At 33.2% G+C, this 22,814-nt stretch overlaps 1 protein-coding gene across 1 annotated transcript in view; it reads right to left on the reverse strand.

Moving 5' to 3' along the window:
* LOC140750695 (uncharacterized) overlaps nt 1-22,814 on the reverse strand; it is a 58,959-nt gene continuing 36,145 nt past the window's right edge. The window contains exons 3-5 of the mRNA XM_073084388.1: nt 3,241-3,406; nt 2,616-2,737; nt 1-2,326 (exon numbers count right to left, since the gene is read on the reverse strand). Of these exons, the coding sequence (XP_072940489.1) occupies nt 1,610-2,326; nt 2,616-2,737; nt 3,241-3,406 (1,005 nt within the window). The 3' untranslated portion in view covers nt 1-1,609. The remainder of the gene's footprint in view (nt 2,327-2,615; nt 2,738-3,240; nt 3,407-22,814) is intronic.

Raw genomic sequence — 22,814 nt, forward strand, 5'->3', positions numbered from 1 at the left:
TTTTAATATTTACATTTATTTTTCTATAGTATATCTACATAATATAATTTACAACATATATATTAGTTAAATTAATATATTTATTAATTACATTAATTCATAAGCGTGAACATTATAATCTACTTATTAACTTTATAAACGATTGATTTAAAATAATGACATGGGGTTCTTAAACGGACAAAATTATATTTTCTTTAAAGCCGGTGTTAAATTGACGATTTATCTAACATTGCAAATGTTTATTAAGCGACGGTGACTACTTTCCCATGAAGTTCCCCATTTGCAATACAACTAGGTTTAGGTCATAGATTAGTAAAGATTACTCACTCCTAACAAGAAATTGTACTCAGTTTTGAGAATTGAAATACATAGTTGCGTAAAAAAGTTTTGCCACGTCTCCGTGCTAAAATGTGCCTAAAATATTTGAAATAATTATTTGTTTATCATGTAAATTACGCAGTATTAGTTATTTATTCGTAAATTTTCTCTAAAAATGTTTTTATTTGTCAAGAATTCAAAAAAAGAACTTACTAATAAGCCGTTTGTGGCTTCATTCAATTTCAAGGCGGCGAAGTATCTTTAGTAATCTATGGTTTAGGTATAAAATAATTTAAGTCTCTCACACAAGTCACTGCAACAAGTTGTCATTGTGATACATACATATTTTAGCGACAAAATGTGTATCAACTTTAATGGCAAATTATTCGCAATAACTTGGTTCTTAAATAGAGCGTAACATACACCAAGTTTTAATAAACTATCACCATTAGACATGGTATATGCTACTAGAAAGTTTAAGACCATAAGTTAAGTGAAGTGACATTAAGTTAAACCTGTAATTAGTAAATTAGATAAATATCCTGCGTATAAATAATAATTTAACATTTTTCTTAGTTAATATTACATATTAACTATATAAATGGACTGCTTTTAACATTTCATTTAAGTGAAAGGTAATAATACCAGGGTGGTTCAAATAAATTTCAACAAACTACTTCTAAAACAAACTTACGTGTATGTAAAACATATACCACCGTATTTGGGTCGATAAAATAGTTAAGGAAAGAATTCCTTTCCAGCGCCTACACAAGTTAATTTGCAAGGAAATGGGCAAGTGACGAAGCCAAGTTCAATGTTCTGTAGTTATTTACTCATAGTAGTGGTCGCCATATTGTAGTAGTATTTCCTTTTAAGATATTTTATCGTATTTGATACGATCGACTAACGGTATTTAATACGTACCTAAGTTTAATTTTGCACCATGTTTTTCTTTAAGATAAGTAAATCAAGGAAAGTCATCATAAAAAGTAAATGGCACTGGTTTTATGAATATTATGATGTCGGTAATCATCCATGTATAAATAATATTTATAAAACTAAACGTGCATTGTTATCTGAATAAATTAGAATATAAGCATCAATTTTATTAATAACTTAAATATAAATTTGACTACTGCCTTAAATATAACTGCTAGACGATTATGGCTAAGTTTCGTTCGAAGATCAATCGTTTTGTTATCCCCAATTACATTAGGTGAGTTCGAATTATCTAGCAATACTGATAAATAGAAGGTAACTTCAACACATAACATTAGAGCACAAACGAATGTCAATTTACAGGTCTAGGATCATATGGAGTAGCGTCATGTCCAACGTATCTGTTGTTTTTACGAATTTGGAAACCATGTCCAGGCGCCGTGTTGTAATAAATAACTCTACGAATACCAAAAGGATCGACATATCCGAAGCTTCCAGTCCTTTCATTTGCATCTGTCTCTTCTTCGTGGTACTGTTTAGGAAGGTAATATCTGAATCCGTTTCTTCTAAATGCCACACCATCGTAACCAGGAAATTGGGGCGTGTATCCATCGCCGAGTCTCACACCAGCTTGCTGCCGTCTTGTCCAGTCATCAGCATGTCTATAGGAGTTAGGATTGTAAACATCGTAACGCCTGCTGTCACTGGCGTAGTAACCGTTGTCAATTGAATTAGTGTTAGATAAATCGTAATCGTAAGGATTGGGAGAGGGAGTCGCTTCGTCCGCTGTGATTGGAGGAACTGTAGGCTTAAAGTTAAATGTAGAAGAATCGATGGAGTTTGGCGAAACTTCAACAAATGGTGTCGATGATGGACTCGGATACGCCGACGGTGTATTTGAAGCTTCAGGGTAAGAATGAGGAGGTTCAAATGTTGTAGCAGGTCTCGGAGGCAGCGGCGCTTGTGTTGTGGTGCTCACTTTTGGCGTTCCACGACCATGTGACGCAGGTGCCGGAGTGATTCCGTAGCCAGAATCCGTAGGGGCTGTTTTTGCTATGTTCAAGGACTCCTGGAAAACACATATTTTTCACATTTATAAAAAAAGTCGCCGTAAATAAAATAATGGTAGACTAAGTCTTCATCTTATTGTCACGAACGTTTGTAATCAACTCAAGGAGGTACAAATTGTCATCTATTGTACTTTAAGTTAAGCTTATGTGGAAGAGTTACTTTTTGGTCATAACAAAAATCAGGAAATTGAAAAAGTCGTGCGAAATTGTGATCAAGTAATTTAAGGAATGATGTGAGTAGTTTTTTAGGTAGTAGAATTCTTTATGATTTGACAAAAGAAGACTTACTCCAATTGGTCGATTTTCACCAACGTAAACAGTCTTCGATTTGTAGATTCTGTAGCCTTGATCATCTGCTATGTAATCTTGTAACCTCAGGTACCCGTCTGCTCCCACCCAACCAGTTGTGCCTATAACGAATACAATAGAAATTGGTAATTAACGCACGATTGTTCGGTGTCGTTAATCAAGGAATTTATCAAAACATTATATGTAACTTAAGACTATTATAAACATTTACAGATTTCATATTTTGTACTTGTAAATATGCTCTGTTACATTTCTTCTTTTTTATACTTATTAAAATTTACAATTTATTGAAATGTATTTTTAGGGATATAGCCTTTACATCTTATGCGATGATAATAAGTGTATTAAAAGGTATTATGTTAAACTAAGTGCCTATCAAATTACTAAAGAGTAACTACTAGGTCTATGTGGGAACAAAAGGTGCAGTAATGCTTGTAAACTTGTATTCCCTTGATTTCAGGTGTTTGTGTACATCTATTGAACTGACACAAATTCAAACTATGTTAATATTCGTGTAAAAGAAATTTTATTTGTATTTTTTTCCTGAATGTACTAAATAGGTATACAGTTAGATAAATAATTGGTAAATATCATTTAAACTAACCGACAACAGAACCGTCTTTGAGCCTCCTCTCTTTCCTGTACTGGCCGTTGTGGGTCTGATAGAGGAAGTAGCGTTCATCATCTTCGTCTGTTTGTATGTGAAACTGGTCTGGGTCCTGCTGACTGTTGTACCCATCCAACACCGCCAGAGCCCCGCAAGCGAACATCTGCAAAAGCAAAAATAGACAAACTGAAAATTCTTCCTATATAAGTGTTTTTACTTTTACGGGAAGCTGAGTATAAATATCAAAAGTGCTATAATTAATATATTTTTTTTACTTTTAATTTTACTGGCATGACATATTTATTATTAATATTATTTTTATTATTGATGAAGTATGTAAACTGTTTTATTTAGATATATTATATTATACAAAGTAAGAAAAATATTTAGAAGTTAAATAAACAAAAAAAGTTATGTTACGATTTAAATACAACTAAGGATATGTGTTTAATGAGGACTTGGGTTTATTTAGGATTCACAAAAAATATATTAGTAAAACGGTTTTTGTTGTAAAATTTGCACATTATTCATAATTAAGCATCAAGCTTAATCACCTCCAATTGCTCGAAATGTTTAATGCTTCTGGGTTTTTCTGTTTTTCTGTGATTTTTTCACGTGTACATACTTACCTAATGTTAATGAGCCGTCTCAAATGATATTGTATTTTATTTTACACGAAATCCTACATACGGGGAACTAGCTTGGAGTTAAGGACTAATAATAGGCTCTCGGTAGGTACCTTAAATGTACTGGAACATATCATAAATATACGCCCGTGCTGGATTTGCGTGTAGCAATTAATCGTAGGTAAGACTTGCGTGGGAGTCAGGATTGTAGCAATAGCAACAACAGTTTATTATTGACGATGTCAAGGACTAGCAAAAACAAGTTGCTTCTAGTAACTAAATGGTAATGAAGTTGTGCCTAATTTGAAGCGCACAAAAACAAAGAATGTACATTTTTCATTGCACTGGCCATTATGTCTTTTTGTCGTGTCAAGGCTTCGAGTCGTGTAAGTAATCGTGTCGTGATGAGGTAGTCATGAATTGAACTTTTTTACAATTTTCTTATTAAAGCAGCCATTTTCCTATGACCACATTTTGACGTATTATGTCTTATATTTTAAACTTGTAAGGATAATGTCAAACTCATTGGATAACATCACAGTGTGAAACACAGTAAATATATTTAAAATTTTAAATTATAAACTTGTAAGAAACGTAAGGATTTACCACGAAAAAGACACAAAGATAAGTAGTAGTAAGGAGTTCCTATAGAACAGTAGGTAAATTAATAGAATATGACAAAATGTCTTTCATTTTTTTACTGTAATTCTTAAAACATTACCTATTTATTGTGTTGTGTCCCACGGCATCGCAGTTTTTTATATCTATCGATGTCAATTTACAGATTTGCCAATCCCACACGAATGTCATCTGAGGATGTGCATTACCCGTTAAGTCGGGCAGTGGATTGTGGGAAACAATGGGTATGGTACGAATTAGAGACGGAATCGCTAATTTATTGAACAATAGCTGGCAGTAACTGAACCACGAAGGTCACAGTGTGGCAACGTAACGCACGGAACACCCTACTCATTAGGGAAATGAACACTCAACAAAAAGTAATTAAAATAATGCTAATTGATTCGACGAATATTATTTTTACTAGAAATGATGATGCATTTGATTACAATTAAATTTGTTTGATGAATAAATTGCATTGTACAATGTAAATCGTCCGTTGTGTATACTATTCGTTATCTGATTAAGCATTCTTAATGATTTTCAATTAGTTTCAATATGTTAAGTAGTTAGCCGGACATTAGTGTTCCATTGTACAATTCTAGTTAAAACAAACACTATAAGGAAGAACTCAAGAATAATAGATGAAACTGTAAAGTATCATTTTGTAGTTGATAATCGCAAACCTCATAGAATAATAATATAGGTATACGATCTACGAGGCTGATGAACAACCTCGGGGACACATACGTGGGCTGGTAACTAAGGACCTACGCGGAAACACCTCACATGCATGTCTGATTAGGTATGGTGACTCTGCAATGGGAAAAACTTAGCTGATTCTCGCATTGATGTGTAAACTTAAATAATTAGCAATAGGTCTTCCGCAATGTGTGTTTGCTTTTGCAAAGTAAAAGGCGTAGGTAGGTAGGTATTGTTACGGCAAAAAAGTTGGTGAAGTATGACAATATTTGCGTAGTGAATTCGGAAAGTGAATCATGCCTGCATGACTATTAGTGTGTAAAACCTAAAGCGGGGACTGATTCATGATAATCTATATTTGGATATTCTAGGAAGCATAGTGTGGGTGTAAAAGGAAATTAAACTGGACCGCAAAAATATGGCTATTTTATTAGACCACAAAACTTTTTACGCTATACTTTATACTTTATATTCCTTCTTAAAGGTAGATTTCTTCAATATAGAATTAAATTATTCATACTGATTAATATATACTAGAGGCTAACACTAAATATATTTACCTTATATCTAGGTAGGTAATTTATTAGGTAGGTACTTATTACGATACTTTATTATTCTACGAAACTATGGTATTTCAGAAAATGAAAAAATATACCTAAATTTTTATCTGCTAGTTTTTATAATGACATTAAAGAAAGGTACTTACTATAGCTTATTTATAATACGCGACATTGATCACGTAGCTTCAAAGCAGATGATATGTTATGCCCGTAATCAGGTTGAAAGTTAAAATATTAAGTAGTTTAGACGTGGTTCACATACAAATAATAGTATGCTGATTCTAATGTAAATTCCAAGTCGTTTCATTCTATTTACATTTTTGTTATCTGATTAAGAATATTTGAAATAAATTTATTCCATATTTGAGCATTGTTTCCAGGAAAAGTTTAGTTTTTATAATGTTTCAAATAAATATCAAGTAAACTTTGGTAAGAGAGTTATTTAAAAAAAAATACTAATTGCGCGTGTGCGGTTAAAAAGACCCCTTAACACCTCCTTTTGTTCACCTTGTATGGTAAATAATCCTAATTCTATTATGATTTAAAATAGTTAAATGTATATATACATATTTGTATATGTAGGTCAACTTTTAAACATAATATTTACGCTATGTATCAAAACATATAGTGTGTTGTCAAATGTATATTTTGTATAAACTTAGAGTCTGTTATTATATTTATAAACGGAACAATAAATGTAAATTAGCTTGTCTAATTACGTTTCAGCATTAATATCATTAATTGTTTTTGTTTTCATAAATGGCAAAACTACTATTGTTGTTTTTAATGGTTTCAAGATGTTATCTTTACGCTTCTTAGCGAATTAATGATTCTGCCTTTTTTGTCAAATTATATTTTGAAGTGGTAGTAGTTAGGTATACTACAGGATACGTATTTTTTAGATGTCTTATATCACTTTTGAGTATAGAATTCAAATTTTATATGCGACAGTGGTACCACAATAATTCGCATACTTCTACAACTAAAACCATTTCTATGCGAGTTCCTAAACAATTGACGCGTGTAAGAATGTGAAGGAATACGCCTAAAGGCCTTATTTTTGCTCGCAGTGAAAGCTTTACATCCTTTATTGCAATACTAAATTTGCAACCGTCAACCTATAAAAGACATCAACGCGATATCTCTTATTTCAAATTATCTTTTTGCTTCCGATTAAAGAAATATTTACTTAAACCAATTAATGTGATCTTGTATAAGAAGTTATGAAATATTAAATATATACTAAATGTAGTAGGACCAGTGATGTTTTAATTTTGTAGAAATTGAATTTGAAAGATGTTTTCGTTACAGTTTTCTGTCTTATTCTGTGTTTTAAATTTCGATTACCGTAGCATTGCAAAATATTTTTATGTATTCGAAATAGTATTATCCAGCAGCGATAGATTACGTTGCATAAAGTTACCAGTTTAAAGATTTAAAAAAATGTTTTCGATGCAAAAACAGTTTTACAAACGATATTGTCGTAAACAGCGGCAATAGTATTAACTGTGTCGCCACCATTTACGCCCACCACGGACTACAAAAATAAAATGAAGTTTATTACATGAACTCTAATACCGATATTACGAACGTAAAAGTAGAACATTGATTCCGGAAATTATATCATAAGGGCCAGCGATGGATTATTACGACACCAATCGTTGCTAAGGTTTCGTACACATGTATCCAAGTTCTGCCCCATTTAAGGACCTCCTTACGGCATTGTCTTACGTAATCGCTTGATTAATGTATGAACAAGCACGATTATTTTTCGTGACTCATTTGGCGTTGGATAAACACGTAAAATGAGTGACACTTGTTACGCTTTGATAGTCATGCAAATCTAACAATTAGGGCTTATCATACTGGTAATATTAAACAGGTTAAGTATAAAGGTTTTTCTGTATTTTCTGAAAATACAGTAATACGGCTGGAAGCTTTATTTCATTGTAAGAATAGTAGTATTCGAAATTGTTATTTTTTATTTACCTTTTAAATGCTTACTATCTGTTATACTTATAAATAAATCCTAAAAGGCTTACTGACTTAACTTGTAGTTAGTAATAAAATACTTTGTACTTTTGAAGGTGGTAGAACCCTTTGTGGTTCGACTCCGGCGGCACCACCGCCACACCTGTTTCTACCTAATAACAGCAGTGTTAGGCGCTGCTGTGTTCCGGTTTGAAGGGTGTGGTAAGGGAGATAGGCTTTTCCGAGGCGTTCCAGCTTAGTCCTCAGGGGTAGCGGCGCATCTGTGGCCGACCTCAGGTAGGAATATCTAATCCTATCTGGGGTTGATTACAGATGTCCATGGGCGGCAGTAGCCACTTACCATCAGGTGGACTGCATGCTCGTCTGCTACTCTCATATTATAAAAAAAAAAAAAAAAAAAAAAACTTTGTAGATTGTAAATACATATGTAGGTATTTCTTGAGGGAAGACCAAGTTAAAGCTAAAACTATTAAAACCGAAACAGAAGTCCATCAAGTAGGTAATAAACGTTATAAGTTATAAGTTTCACATCAAAATTCAAATATTATATAATAATAATTAGAATGATATATAATTAAAGACGAAAATAATATTTTAACATTAAAACTACCACCCGTAATGTATTTTGCGTAATTCCGAAAATTTAGGGTCACGTAATAAATTGGGTACTTATGTAAAGAGGAGCCTTCTAATGAGAAGTGAAATTTTTGGAACTGGGAAATTTGACAAAGGTTAATAAAGAAATTATATAAGGCTAGGCTTGCCAAAATTTCTAAATTATGATGGTGTTTGAATGAGTAATTAACGAATTAGCGTGACGCTTACCTAATTGAAGATTATGCAAAGAGTTTAGGTATGTAGCTGAATATTTAATTGTGATAATAAATAGTTAAATTAATACTATTATAGCAACATGTGGTTTAACTGAAATGTTTTTATATTTCATATATCGTTTATGTATTTATTTATAATTATATATTTATTTTAAGTTATGACCTAAACGTCAGTTCTTCAGCTTCATGTTCAGCGTAGCAGAGTGGTAGCTTTACCGGTTTGACACGCAGATGGTTCTGGGTTCGATTCCCGACCAGACAGGTATCTAAATGAGAGTTTCGGTTTTGTGTTCTGGGTTTCGGGAGTTTACACACAGTGAAACAGAATAGTTGCTTTGTTATAAAGTATGGCAATAATTTCTAGGATTACGTATATAAGGGATTAGATATCTCAGGGTTTGTTTTGTTTGGAATTAATAACAGGATACCATTTCACTATCACGAGGATAGCATGTTGAATTCCAAACACTCTCTTACAATTGCAGCGTCTCTTTAATTAAAAGAAATATTCTGGTTTCTCGTTAGTATAGAATCAATCCAATTATATATCTTTAACATCCTTATGCATATAACATCAAAGTCATTAAAATATAAGTATTATCTCCTTTGAGTCGTCACATATAGCCTCCCACAATGTTATACACAAGGTAATGATAATTTCATTACCACGTGTCCATAATAATATTGTGTGGGATGACATGTCGTGCAATTTAATCTACTTGACATGTCATGATTTGACCGCCAATTAAAATATTCACGTGTGGTCACCTATTACTCATTTATTTCCGGTGACAAAATTTTGATAGGTTACTTATGTTCCTGCTGTTGTAAGACATATTTTATATTTTAAAAGTTGCTAACATAGATAAGTATAGATATCTCACCGCCTTGTAATTGAAGGAAGCCATTAAATGACTTAAACGGCTGACATTTCTGTCATGGTGTAATTTACACGGAACAAAACCGACATGCTCAGTTAAGACACGAAATCGAAGAAAAAGTGCGGAGAAATATCGTTTCATTCGTAAATGATCTAAAAACTATATTTTTTTAATATTTTTCAAACACGAAAATAGATGACAGTAACAATTGTCAAAAGTTACATTTTCTTGTTATTTGTGAGTAATCTTTACCAATCTATGGTTACTAATAAAAGACAAGGAAATGTGTGTATGCATATGTTATACAAATCGAATCGAATAATAGGACATTTACATGTCACTTGTTATTCACATATTTCCAGTGACAATGACAATTTGGTAGGTAGGTTACAAATATTTTTACAGGAAAAATAAGTATTTTCTTGTAAAAATATTTATAAAATGACAATGTTGAAATGATATAGAACTGATAGCAAACGCTCATCATGTCCAAAGTTTGAAGTGGAAATGATGAATCGTGGGAAAGTGGAAATTATACGATTAAAGCTTAAAACTGAAAAATTTACTGTTTTGGCGTTTTGTCAACCTAATTTTATGTTAATTTTATAAAAGGGAAATGTGTACTAAAACGATTCATATAAAAATCAACATTAAAATTGATTGAGAATAGAAATCCAAATTTTATTTTGCTTTTACATTATCTGACATAAACATTTATTTTTAGATGTTTTCTAACATGGTACGTACTATTACCGTATAATCAAATCTTCATCTAAATAAATTTCAAATGTTTATGAGCTACTGTAGGACATCCGGTTTAGGCAGGTAAAGCTTGATTTAAATTGATGTCTGCTGATCTTGATGTAGGATTGAAGTCCACTAATTCAAACTGCGATCACGACAAAACCCATAACAACGTTGATGTAAATAAATCGTGAGTTCCCATTGCATAAAAAATGTAAATTAGCCTTTGTGTTGCTTTTAACTTAATTTAGGCTTACATGTCGTTACGTCATTTAACATGCATTTATAATTAGTTAATTAGGTAACTTTCCTTCATATAATTCAAATATATTCAGTTCAAGCCCTTAGGCACTAGACTAGCCAATAGTGCTTACGTGCTTGTCATTATTTGACACGTTTCCTACATTCTAAAACTGGCAATGGTAATCTTACATCATTAGGCTTCCTTTGGAATTCATGCATGTTGAATACATACGTCTCTACGAGTAGCTATAGTTCTGAACTTTGAATTTAATATAATCATCAACCTATTATAGTCCAACGGTTTCCCATAACGAAAAGGGTTCCAGCCCTAATCCAGACAAGTCATGTGCATATTGATAGATTTTGCATATCTTTTAAGAAATATATATATACCTATAACAGGCATGTATTTTTTTCGATATTGAGTTGGGATCAGTTTTTATTCTTACCACCAAATTATTACATTTTTTTGTTAACGAGGATGAAACCTGTGGGATTCTTACCGCACTAACCCAACGGTGAACGTCCTCGACGCTACGTTGAGGACTCCGGTATCTCCAAAGCAACGCAACCGGAATCCTCTAAGCATCTTGCCCAGCCGGGCTCTACCCTGGTGAGTATAAAACCCGCCAAACCATGTAGTGTGTACGACGGTATGCGGCCACATATACTGCCGCCCATCCTAATAAATACTTCGAGCTCCCACCCTTGCCACCCACGACCCCAGAAGTCCCCTTTTAGTCGCCTCTTACGACTGTCAGGGGACACCGTAGTCCTATTCTGCTCCCGGAAATACAGGGACAAGGTTTCTGTTACCTACTCCTAAATTAACATACCCACTAATATTAATTTACGAATTCCTTTCTTACTTTTTGGGTAATAATGGAGTCACGAACAAGTACACTGTAACGTCCGTGATTCATACGCCGTCGCGACGATACCCTAAAATGGAGTTGAATTAGACCTGCTACTCGGTAGATAGCCTAACCAACGTAATGGGTTTTGTGCAACTGGACTACACGAGTGTACGCCTACGGGTGTATATTTAGCAATTTATTTTGTAACAGCAACATTGAATGTTAAATAACCGATCGTCAACTTTGATGAGTTATGCACGAAGATGATATTATCTATTTGATTTTTTTTAAGTTTAAGAAATTCAGTGTGGGCCGGTAGTATTAAGAATGGTAGTAGTATTAAGTTAAAATTGTCAATTGCCTAGAATGATAGAGTCCTAGTAGTTCCTACTACTAGGACTAGGTATCCTCCTGGATAGTGCCTTACTTTTCTCGTATGAAGGTTATGTTAAAGAAATAATTCCTATGTGACTAGTGCCAATATACTTTTTAGGGTATTAACAAGTCTGTGATCGGTCAATTATGGAAATTCTGCTCTTTTCGGAGTTGATTACAGATGTCAACTGATTGCATGATGACGTCATAAAAATTGGACTGAATCAAATTAAAAGTTAACTTAGTACTATTACAAAAAGGAACTAGTATTTGTACAGTGAAACTATTATCAATTATCGATTTACACTGACAAATATCACGATTTGCTAAACATGAAAACGCATTTTAGCGTAACATTTCCGCGTAGGCTTAAAATGTTTTACCAAATTTTATTCCAAACATGGTTTACGGAGTACGGCGTTATTACTATCAATTTACAATTAAAATACGAGACCAATGAATATTATTAGTGTGACGCGCGCGTCAAGATATGAGATCAGCGCGCAGTAAGCGGTGGGCGAAAAGAGTTATTTAACCGTGCGTATTGCAGGTTGAAAATATGCTTCGCGGCTTAGGCAGGTAACACACGAGCGATTTTTCAGTGCAGACATTGACTAAACAATATCACTAGTATAATCTTGTCGAATTATCGCAGAGATAAGCTTACAACATTGTAGCATTATTTGGTCAATTCTGTTGTATTATAAAGTCGTTTTTTAATTCGTAAAAATAGCGTTAATAATACCTTATATTTCTTATTCAGATTACATTTTATATAGCTTTACAAAACAACGTTCAAACTTTGACAGTTTTGTGTCGCGGCGATAAAAAAATCTAATAATCGCAGCGACTTATTTGCGACATCGACTCGAAATAATCGCTCGTGTGATAAGTACCTTAATGTACAGAGATTATTAAAGGTTGTAGTACTGGCTCATGTCCGTCGCGGCTGTGGGCGCCTCCCACGGCGCTGTGTGGGTTCCTAGGGAGCGTAAGTCCGCATTGCGAACTGCTCTAACCTTGGAAGCCATGCTTATCAATCTACATTCCGAAATGTATCATGTCATCTGGTATTATCTTCTTAATCGAGAATTAGGCATTACCTACTGACTGAATGACTCACAAATTATTATTTTGTACACTGCGATTAAAATCAGTAACATATATTACTGAAAGTCGGTAAATTCTTCGGTACGAGTATGATTTTACTGATACGTTTATTGTCTATCACACAAAACGGTATTTTTCGTTAAATTTCTAAAGACTTTATTTGAGTTTTGGTATTGTTGAAAGATACTTAAAAAGTCATTAAATCGTTTGTTCGTTAAAAAGCATCACAATCTTAACTAGTATTGTCGCGTCTTATTGTCGTTAAACCGAAAAGGCTTCTAAAGGGTAATGTTAAAGTATTTGTTCGTCTGACAACTGTCTAAAATATATACATAGGTAGGTTTATAGATACAATTTTTTAGAGTACTCCATATGCTACTGCATTTAAAATCATTTTTATTATAATTATTAAAAATATGTATTCCAATACTTCGTATTGCAATCCTGTATCCAAAGTCATGCAACTACCTATAGGTATAGCGCCAATAGACCGGAAGTGAAAAGGAAGACTGTTACCTACGAGATATTACTAAGGTATTTATAATTACTGTGCAATGTAAAAGTTTGTGTATAAAATTTCCAACAACAACATCCGCTCTAAATATTTTCTCAACCGAAATACCTTCGAAGTAACTACCAAAGTTACATATTGCAGTTAGGAAAACAATACTTTTTTTCACATATTAATTACTCTTAATCGCAACCCGCATAATGAAGACTCCGTAAAGATTACGTGTTTATGGATAAGATAACGTGATACGATTATTGTTCCCTACACTAGCTTCCCCGGAAGCTAGGAAAGCGACGCTCCACAATGCGCGAGGTTCTCACGCGATGAAAGCCATCTGACGTAATCGCTTGCGACGCGACAAGGTTACCAACCTTAAAATATAATAAAATAAATAAACTTAATAAAATAAGTATTACTTTTTTACAATTATTTTATTTATAATTAGTCTTATTAAGAATTTAATAAATGTGTAATATCTTTGCCTGTTTTGTAATATTAAGTTTTGTTACATTTTAATCTTGTGCTATTAGAGCTTAACCTTTAGATCTTCGTTACTTAAATAAATAATAAATTATTTACTTGTCTTGTATTTATATAAATAAGTGAGGACATATGTCTTTTTGATATGTTTCTATTTATACTCACATAACAGGTACTTGAATATCAACAGATATTATAATCGTATACATATGATCTGACAACTATATAAAACTGAAAAATAAAACTTGTTAATAAACATATTATCTGTAAATCATTAATATAACCTTCATACACAAGTATTTTATTAAAGATCAGGATCGTTAATTATAATTACTACCTACTGCACATGCAGAGCAAAAAAGTATTTATCCTACGTCCAACAATGAGTCAATGTAAATAAGATTTTGATTTACGTTAATTAAGGAAATAGGACGTGGAAATATTTTGCCTTGGGCCGGCATGTTGGAAAATAATTGGGTTATGATATGTCGTATTTATGAGACCGTAAATGTTCTTGCAATTATTAAATCTAATGTTCTCGGTATTTTAAGTTGTGTTGAAACTAGCTGAGAATTTTGCTAACATTCCTTCAACGAAATATTATGTTCTATAGAAATACTAAGAACAATTTATGTCAGAATTGGGTACGCAATCATAGCTATATTGATAAATAAAATAAGATATGGCATTGCGTATAATCTTACAGAATATAATTAATAACGTATAAATATTTGTACGAGTATGTCAAATATTAAGTACCTTTTTGTAAATAAACTTTTAAAGCGGTTTTTAGTCATAGATATACAAACTTTTCATAACACTTTGTTTAAGTTACACAATTACACATCTCGATTAATTCATTAAGGTACTTATACAGAATGGAAAGATAAAACATAACATACCTAAATAGGAAATATTTCTTTTAAATATGTAAATGGACTGTTCGCAGGTACAAACTGTTTAAATTGTGAGTGCGATATCGACGTTTTGGGGTCAACTTGAAACTCGAAACACATAACTAGGTACTACGTCCGGTTAGCCACTAACATTTGCACAAAATATTTTTTGTCCAAGCCATACGTGGACATTGGACAGTCTATTCCGTCCCAATTTGCAAATTTTGCAATTGCATTTTCGCATGACTTTCAAATCAGTAGGTACTTAAAATGATCTGTGTGATTCTCATGGCACTGGTTGTATAATAATCGATAAAGTACGAGTCGGTCTTGTAATCTTGTAATTGTAACGAGGGTTCCAACAACCATACCTTTATTTTTTACTTTTTATTTTTTTTGTAATCGTTGTTGTAATAGCGGCAGTTTGAATTGTATATCTATTGCGATTCAAGAGATAGAGTCCGTATGACAGAGATACATCATCATCATCATCATTATCATCAACCCATTACTGTCCCACTGCTGGGCATGGGTCTCTTCTCTGAAGGAGAAGGACAGATATGTTGTGTAAAGTAATAGGTTCGTTTTAACTTTGGATACGGAATCTCAAAAACCACAAAAGTTTGCTTTGGGTCACACAGTTTTGCATTCAGATGCATTTTACCAATTACCCAATTAGTGTAACATCATGTAACTATAATCTTGCGAATCTTTCATCATTAACACCACAAATATATTATAACGAGATATACCAAACATTATTATGACACGCAAACCTCAGCAGAGTTACTATTACTTAAATTTAGTCCGATTTTGTAAAGCCAAATGACTGTTTGAATTTTAATAAGTAGGTACCTAGTTACTATTCATGAAACCCTTTAGAAATAATGTGTAAGACCTAGTTTACTGTATTTCTAAATTTTACTAATTAAAGGAAATACCTATATATTATGCTCATAAGTAGGTACGTTACTGATCTATTTCTATTGCCAAAATTGATGTTGAAATAAAGTATGACTTAAAAAAAATGACTTAAATTTAAATAACATAAATCCTTCCACAAAAAGGATTATTATTTAAATTTAAGTCATATTTTTTTTAAATAATAAAAAAATAACACAAAGAGTTGCATTTTATGCATATTGTGTAGTTTTTACATACGTTATGATTATAAACGAATGAATTCTTGAAATACCGAAGCGTGCATAGCTCCGTGATCTGTAGATATAAGGCATAGTAAATACGAGTATTCTTTTTAAAAGTTTTTTCTTAGGTGTGTAAAAACTTTTAATTAGCACTTGGTCGGCGCGGTGGACTATGGCTTAAACCCCCTCTCTCACTCTGAAAGGAAATCAGTACCCAGTAGTGGCACAATAACGGGTTGACGATGGCGTCAAAGATTTTAATGGTTCACTACTGAAGGATACAATTTAAGCGGTTAAAAAATAACTATAAGGAGCAAGTCACTAATCCTTCATCGAAATACAAATAAAGCTTACATCAAATTTAATAACAGCCTAATTATAAAAAGCACAACAATAGATCTATAACGACGGGCCTATTGTAGCACCATATATTATTAGGCTAAGAATCCACGGCATTGTGCCATATGTAATACGAAGTCGTCAGCAAGGCTTGCACGCGACGTAATACATTCAAAATAAAAGTCACGAGCGTGCTCCAAAGAAAGAATGCGTGTGAGCGTTGTGTACGATAAATAAATACATGTCCGATCGGAAGTCCAATACGTAAACTGATGCATCAATGTTACACAATCCTGTTGTGCAACATTGTGACACCTCGGCACGCGCTGACCGCCGAAACAAACGCTTTCTAATTGGGTATTATTGTACTTAAGATATTAATCGGAATTGTTACTATCGTACTCGATAACTTTTACTTTTCAGTAAAAAGCGGAAGAGGTGTCTCTTACGACACGACACGACACGACACGACACGACACGACACGACACAACAGTTACGATACGACAGTTTTACTTTAAGTAACATAATTTTATTCGTGTACAAGTAGCTTGACTACAGTCTAGTTGATTTGCTCATTGGTGCCGATATATATGGATTATCAATTCCAAGTGGGACAATCTTGAAGATGAACCTAAGTGATGAATAAGTTGGATCCACTCACGTAAATGTCTTTCTATCGGACCACTCCTTTCTTCCAAAACTCTTTAGAGATCACTTCAGTTATGATACAAAAAGTAATCAGTGCCTTTGTCCAGCTTCACGTAAAGTGCAAGGAGTTCTATTACATTTATTGAATTTTGGCACATTTTCATAAGAATAGAAATTTAGTTACTATTCGCGCATTATAAAGATCATCTTAACGTCCAGCGTTGTAGGGTAGTGTAGATCCGACGCCCAGTCAAACTTAATCGAAAAATTAATATACTTATTTGAAGCAGGTTTTCCTTATTTGAAGCAGGCTAATAAAACTACACGTAGATGAAGGCATATATAGTAAATAAACATAAATTTTACCGACATTTCACCGTTTCCTATACGGCGTCCATCCGGCATTAGGAGGAATTGACGTTTAAATTTAACATGTATCTATACAGCATGCCTTAAGGAGTCGCATCGTAACTTTCCACGTGAACGAACCCTTGAATCTTGTTTTAGAAAATGAGAAGCGTTTGAATCATCTGACGAATGTGAAAATTTCCTAGTAACGGTAAATAGCGAAACGAGCCATGTCAGTGGACGCTTGGCATGACAGGACCAGTCGCGAAGGATGACTCCGATCACTTTCTAGAGAACCTTTCCAACACTGAGTTTAACGTCAGTTTTGCAAATAATTTCGTGCTCTGCTTACATTATTTTGAACCACACAAATACATGTACGTTTTAACTTTGTGTCTTCTGAGTTTGCGTGGAATTTTGTTACTTATTTTACTCTACCTTCTCGATGAGTTAGTTTTGAAATTTTAAAAATATCGCAGATTCCGAGAACAATGCAAAAAAGACAACACGAAATCAATTGATAAAATTACATAGCTACTGGTATTGTTCCCAAAACCTTATCGATACTATAATATAAGTTTAAAAATAATTCGATATTCAAGTAATTTAACTAGTGAGCAAACGTTTAATTTCCTTATAAAAATAACATTATTTAACTTTATAATATACGTATTAAATCGTACTAATTTATTATAATGAATTGAAATAAAAATATATAGCTATGTCATGTCAAAAATATTGGCAATTGGGAGAATAAAATGGTACAATTTGCAATATCCGTAAAGTTTATAGCCGTTACACTTTTCACAACAAGTCGTTTTGTTTTATTAGAGCAAATCACGTTACAGTATTAACAACAGCAACAGAGAGCAGATATTGCGATAACCCACCAACATAGTTGGTTAATAAATCAAGTGGTTGATGTAGCAACACATTAGATATAGCCGTTTATAAACGCAATGACAAATAGATTTGAACTCAATGTCGTAACAGGAAATACTATTAACTGTATGTTGATTTTTGAATTGTTAAGTGGACGTAGATTAATTAGATTAGTGATAGCAAAACATACATGTTTACTACTATTAAATACTTATTAATGCAGTTAGAGACGTAGTAGTAGTTAAGACTACATTTCTTAATCGTATTAGATTAAATTAATTCCTAATTTACATACTAGTGCTAAGCAGTACGGGCCGACATAAATAAAAGCGGTGCGGCGTTTTGCATTTCGTTTAGCATGCTGTGTTCGAAATCATTTTTCAAGCTAAGAGCTTTTTTTTTTCTTACCTCGGTCAACAAATAAGTTTGGCAATACAACGAGGTAATGCTGCTAGTGTCTTGGGTACACTACCGCGGGGCAGAGATATGGCTCATTTATTTTATTTATTATAATTTTAGTTATTTTCTGTTTACTGTAAATATTTTTATTTGTTTTCTTTTTTAATTAAGTTTAAGTTATATAATATTGTGATAAGGTTTAAAAGCTAAAGCCGGGATATGCGGCGCGTTGCACATCGCAACTTACTGCGTTGTGATAGGCAGCGTCGCCGATTTTGACGGCGCTGTAACGATTTCATGTATTAGTACCTATAATAATAATATAATCATATGAAATTCCAAGCCCAAATTTAAAATTTGTGATTCTCTGATGTTTCTAAGTATTGGAAATAAATTATCACTCGTATATACACTGTCGCGACACCTTGTTAGCGTCTAGCAATCAACACTTGCCTAGCGTGATAGACGGAAAGACGGTTGTGATGACGCCATAATGGAGGAATGCGAGGAGATAGATGCATTCTCAGCCTAAAATATCAATGAATTAAAGAATATATTTTAATTAGATATAAAGAATGAAATATACTTGATCTTGCTACGCTGTAAAATTTCATGTGACAATTGATTATACGCTGCTTAATATGTGCATATGTAATATGAATATTTGATTCTTGCACTGCATTATTGAGATGCGTGTGTTAGTCATTAGGTATGTGACATTGAGATTGTCGATAGTACCTAGTGATTTGTAAAGGCAGCCTTGAGGCCGGACACTCTTGGGTGAATTTATTAACAAGGCGAGATCTGCATTGTTTTTCGGTACTCGACCTCCAATTTGGTAAGCTTCGTGATACCATTGTATTTCTTGTAAGAATTGCTGTGAATTTAATGTTAACAAGATATAAAGCATAATTGATTCAAGCTTTAAATATTTTAATTATGTTTCAAATTATCAAGTTCTTATTATACACTTGTATCAAAAGATCATGCAGTACACCTGATGACAAGCAGCTGTTGCTAAGGGGCATTTATTATCAATATCAGATAGAAAATAATACTACCCGAATTATGAACCCGAACGGAGATGTATTGTTAGCTCTAAGAACTAAGTTGAAAAACCTCGTACGAGTGCCTCTCCACCACACTCTTCAAATTCAAAGACAGCAGCGATTACCACCTTGTTGTTGGCAAGACAGAAATAGATGTGGCGGTTGTATCCTTGAAGGGCTCTACATTGAACAGTATGACAGTGTAGTTTTGTAAGTTTTGAATTAATCATGACCTCAGATGGCAACGGACCCTTCGGCATTTGATTCAGTTAATATATTCGACAGGTATTTATACATAGTATCCCTAATACACTCAGGTAGAAGACCCCTCAGGTAGATTGGAGAGAAAATATTGCTCTTAGAATGTCTAAATATAATTTAGGTACACATCGTCCAAATTTAGATCGATTTGAAGGAAATCAACCTATTACAATGTCATCAATATGCCATATATTTGATCCATTTATGATCATATATTATCTTTGTTTTTCTATTCTGTTTTTGTTCCATATTGTGGGCGTAAAACAGACACATTGATAAATAACATTGCTTTATATTCCTAACTATATAAATATAGTGCGGTGAATTAATAGTAATTACAAAGATTGCATAATTGTATACATTGTAAATTATACAGACTGTATCTAAATAAAGGTAGGTACATCACTATTTACTACTCGTACGTAGGAGTAGTAAATAGTGGTGGAGTAGTGAAACATACTTGTCGTAGAAAAAATATAAACAAACATCAAAAAATATAAATTCATTAATTTAGTTTTTTCAATTCAAATTACAAATTGAGGTCTAAGATCGCCTCATACGTAAATTAGCCGACATTCATATTCTCAACGAAACGCAAGAAATACTTTACACTAGAAAAAGGTGTGCGGGAATGCCTCCCCTTTCAAACTATATTGGTTCTTCCAACTCTCAAATTATCAATTCATTCATTTTCATATTACGTGTTAATTCAATTTAGACTCATATGGAAATCCTGGACTTAATGTTATTATTATTGTATTATTATATTATTTAGTTTGTCTGAAGTAGAGTGGTCATGACAGTGCATTTAAAATCAACCTTTTGGGTAATCCTGTTTGAGGTCGATCAACTTTAAACACTCACGTAGGAATAGCTTTCCTCAAACCTCTAGTTTAAACCAGACTGGTTATCATGAATAAGTATAACATATATTTGTTCTGAAAGAAGTGTAAGTGGTACCCTAAACACTATTATTTTGTAGTATTAGTTGGTTATTAGCAGTTCCAGTCTAATGGTTTGAAACCCGGCCTCTCGATCAGAAGGTCCGAGGTTCGAATCACATGCACCCTTAATTTTTTTAATGTACATATGTCCCAATATACATTAATTTTCACTACCTGAAACAGTGAAGGATGACGTTGTGAGGAAATCTAAGCGCCTGAGAGTTTTAAGAAAAAAATCTTAAGGTTGAAATCTACCATTCTGAACTTAATTTCTCAATCCGAGAGGCCCGGCCTCTCGATCAGAAGTTCCGAGGTTCGAATCACATGCACCCTTGATTTTTTAGTGTATGTCCCAATATAACTTAATTTTCACTCCCTGAAACAGTGAAGGATGACATTGTGAGGAAATCTAAGCGCCTGAGAGTTTTAAGAAAAAAATCTTAAGGTTGAAATCTACCATTTTGAACTTAATTTCTCAATCTGAGAGGAGACAGCACTGAGACAATAATGGATCGACGACTTGACTCTTATTAACTAGTTATTACTTAATTAATGTAAGTAATATGACGGTACAAAAAATGCATCCGTGGTCGTAGGCGCATCTAAATTGCATCTGTCGTGTTTGAATGAACGTGGGTACTTTTGGCAGAGACCTCGCGTTAATAATCCATTGTTATCGTGGATAGGCGTTTACATACTGTAGGTATTGTGATCCAAGGCAACTTTACTAAATGGACTGGTGTAAAAATTTGTTATGCATATTCATTTGGTAATCTACAAAGAACAATAAACAAAGCCGGGATTTACTACGCGGAAGTCTTATTTATAAGTAATGTTTTGTTTTAATTAATATTATATGAAGCGCATGTTTAATGTAAAACATATAGGTGGTAGAATCCTTCGTGAAGAGTTGAGTGTGAATTGAATTGAGCACCACCGCCATACTTATTTCTGTTTAAAACAATAGTGTTAGCGCTGGTGTTTTTTGTTTGAGGGCGTGGTAAGGGAGGGAGTAGTAGCAATGCTTCTGTAGCCGACGAGGCGGTATACACAAGCAAGCCACTCTGTAAAAAGCATGAGATATCAAGCCTGCCTTCTTTATATATTACGGAAATTTGCTTACTGGTCCACAGATATCCGGAATATTTAAAATATCGGACCATTCCACTAGGACAGTACGATATCCAAATAAATTGCTTTTACCTAACTGTGCACTAAAACTGTATCGAAACCATTTACACTGCATGGCCATTAAATGTTATAATAAATTACCCGAAACCTTAAAACTTTTGACTTTTAACACTTTTAAGACAAAATTGACAAAATGGCTAGTAAATAAATGTTTTTATACCACGAATGAATATTTAGAAATAAGTAAAATTGACATACAAATTTAATATATATTTTTTAACTATTTGAACAATAATACATTTTAATAAATTAATTGTAATAATGGTATTATTTTGTAAGAATATAATGTTAATATGTACACCTTATAAAGGTAGAATAAGAGACAATGTAATTTATAAATTAAGATCATTTTATGTACCTTATCCTTATGCAAATAAAGAAATTGAATTGAATTGAAAGAAAAAGACAATCTAATTTTAAAAAAATGTATTCAATCAAGGAATGCCTAATTAAAATTGATACAAGAAACAATTTTATCCTTTGATTCGACCCCCTGAGGGGAGGCTCCGCTGGGTTGCTACTTTTATTTTGCCGCTAACGAGCAAAGGGACTGTATGCCCTTTTAACACTTCGCTTTCATTAAAACTTGTTCCAATTCCCGTTAGCGGTGATGATCTTGCGGTTGGTATACGTATGGTATGGTTTTTAGGTAACTAAATTATAGACTGTAGAGATACTCTTTGATCAAAATACTTGCCACTGTCTCACTGACTGGGCATAACATTATAATGCCATCAAAAACAATGCTTGTAAAAAAATCCAAGTCTCGCCATTCAATTCTTCTACCGTAAAAAGTCTTGAGATCTATGTAATACCAAGCCGGTAATGTATGCAGTCCCTACTTAAGAGACCTTCTGTCTTAAGGTATTATCTCACTATCTAACCTAACAACATCTCATGGGACCATACCAATTTTAAAAATATTTTATGTTCTAA

This window comes from Epargyreus clarus, unplaced genomic scaffold (genome assembly GCF_041222505.1).
Source record: "Epargyreus clarus isolate Ecla_fem2 unplaced genomic scaffold, WU_Ecla_fem_2.2 ptg000021l, whole genome shotgun sequence".
NCBI lineage: Eukaryota > Metazoa > Arthropoda > Insecta > Lepidoptera > Hesperiidae > Epargyreus > Epargyreus clarus.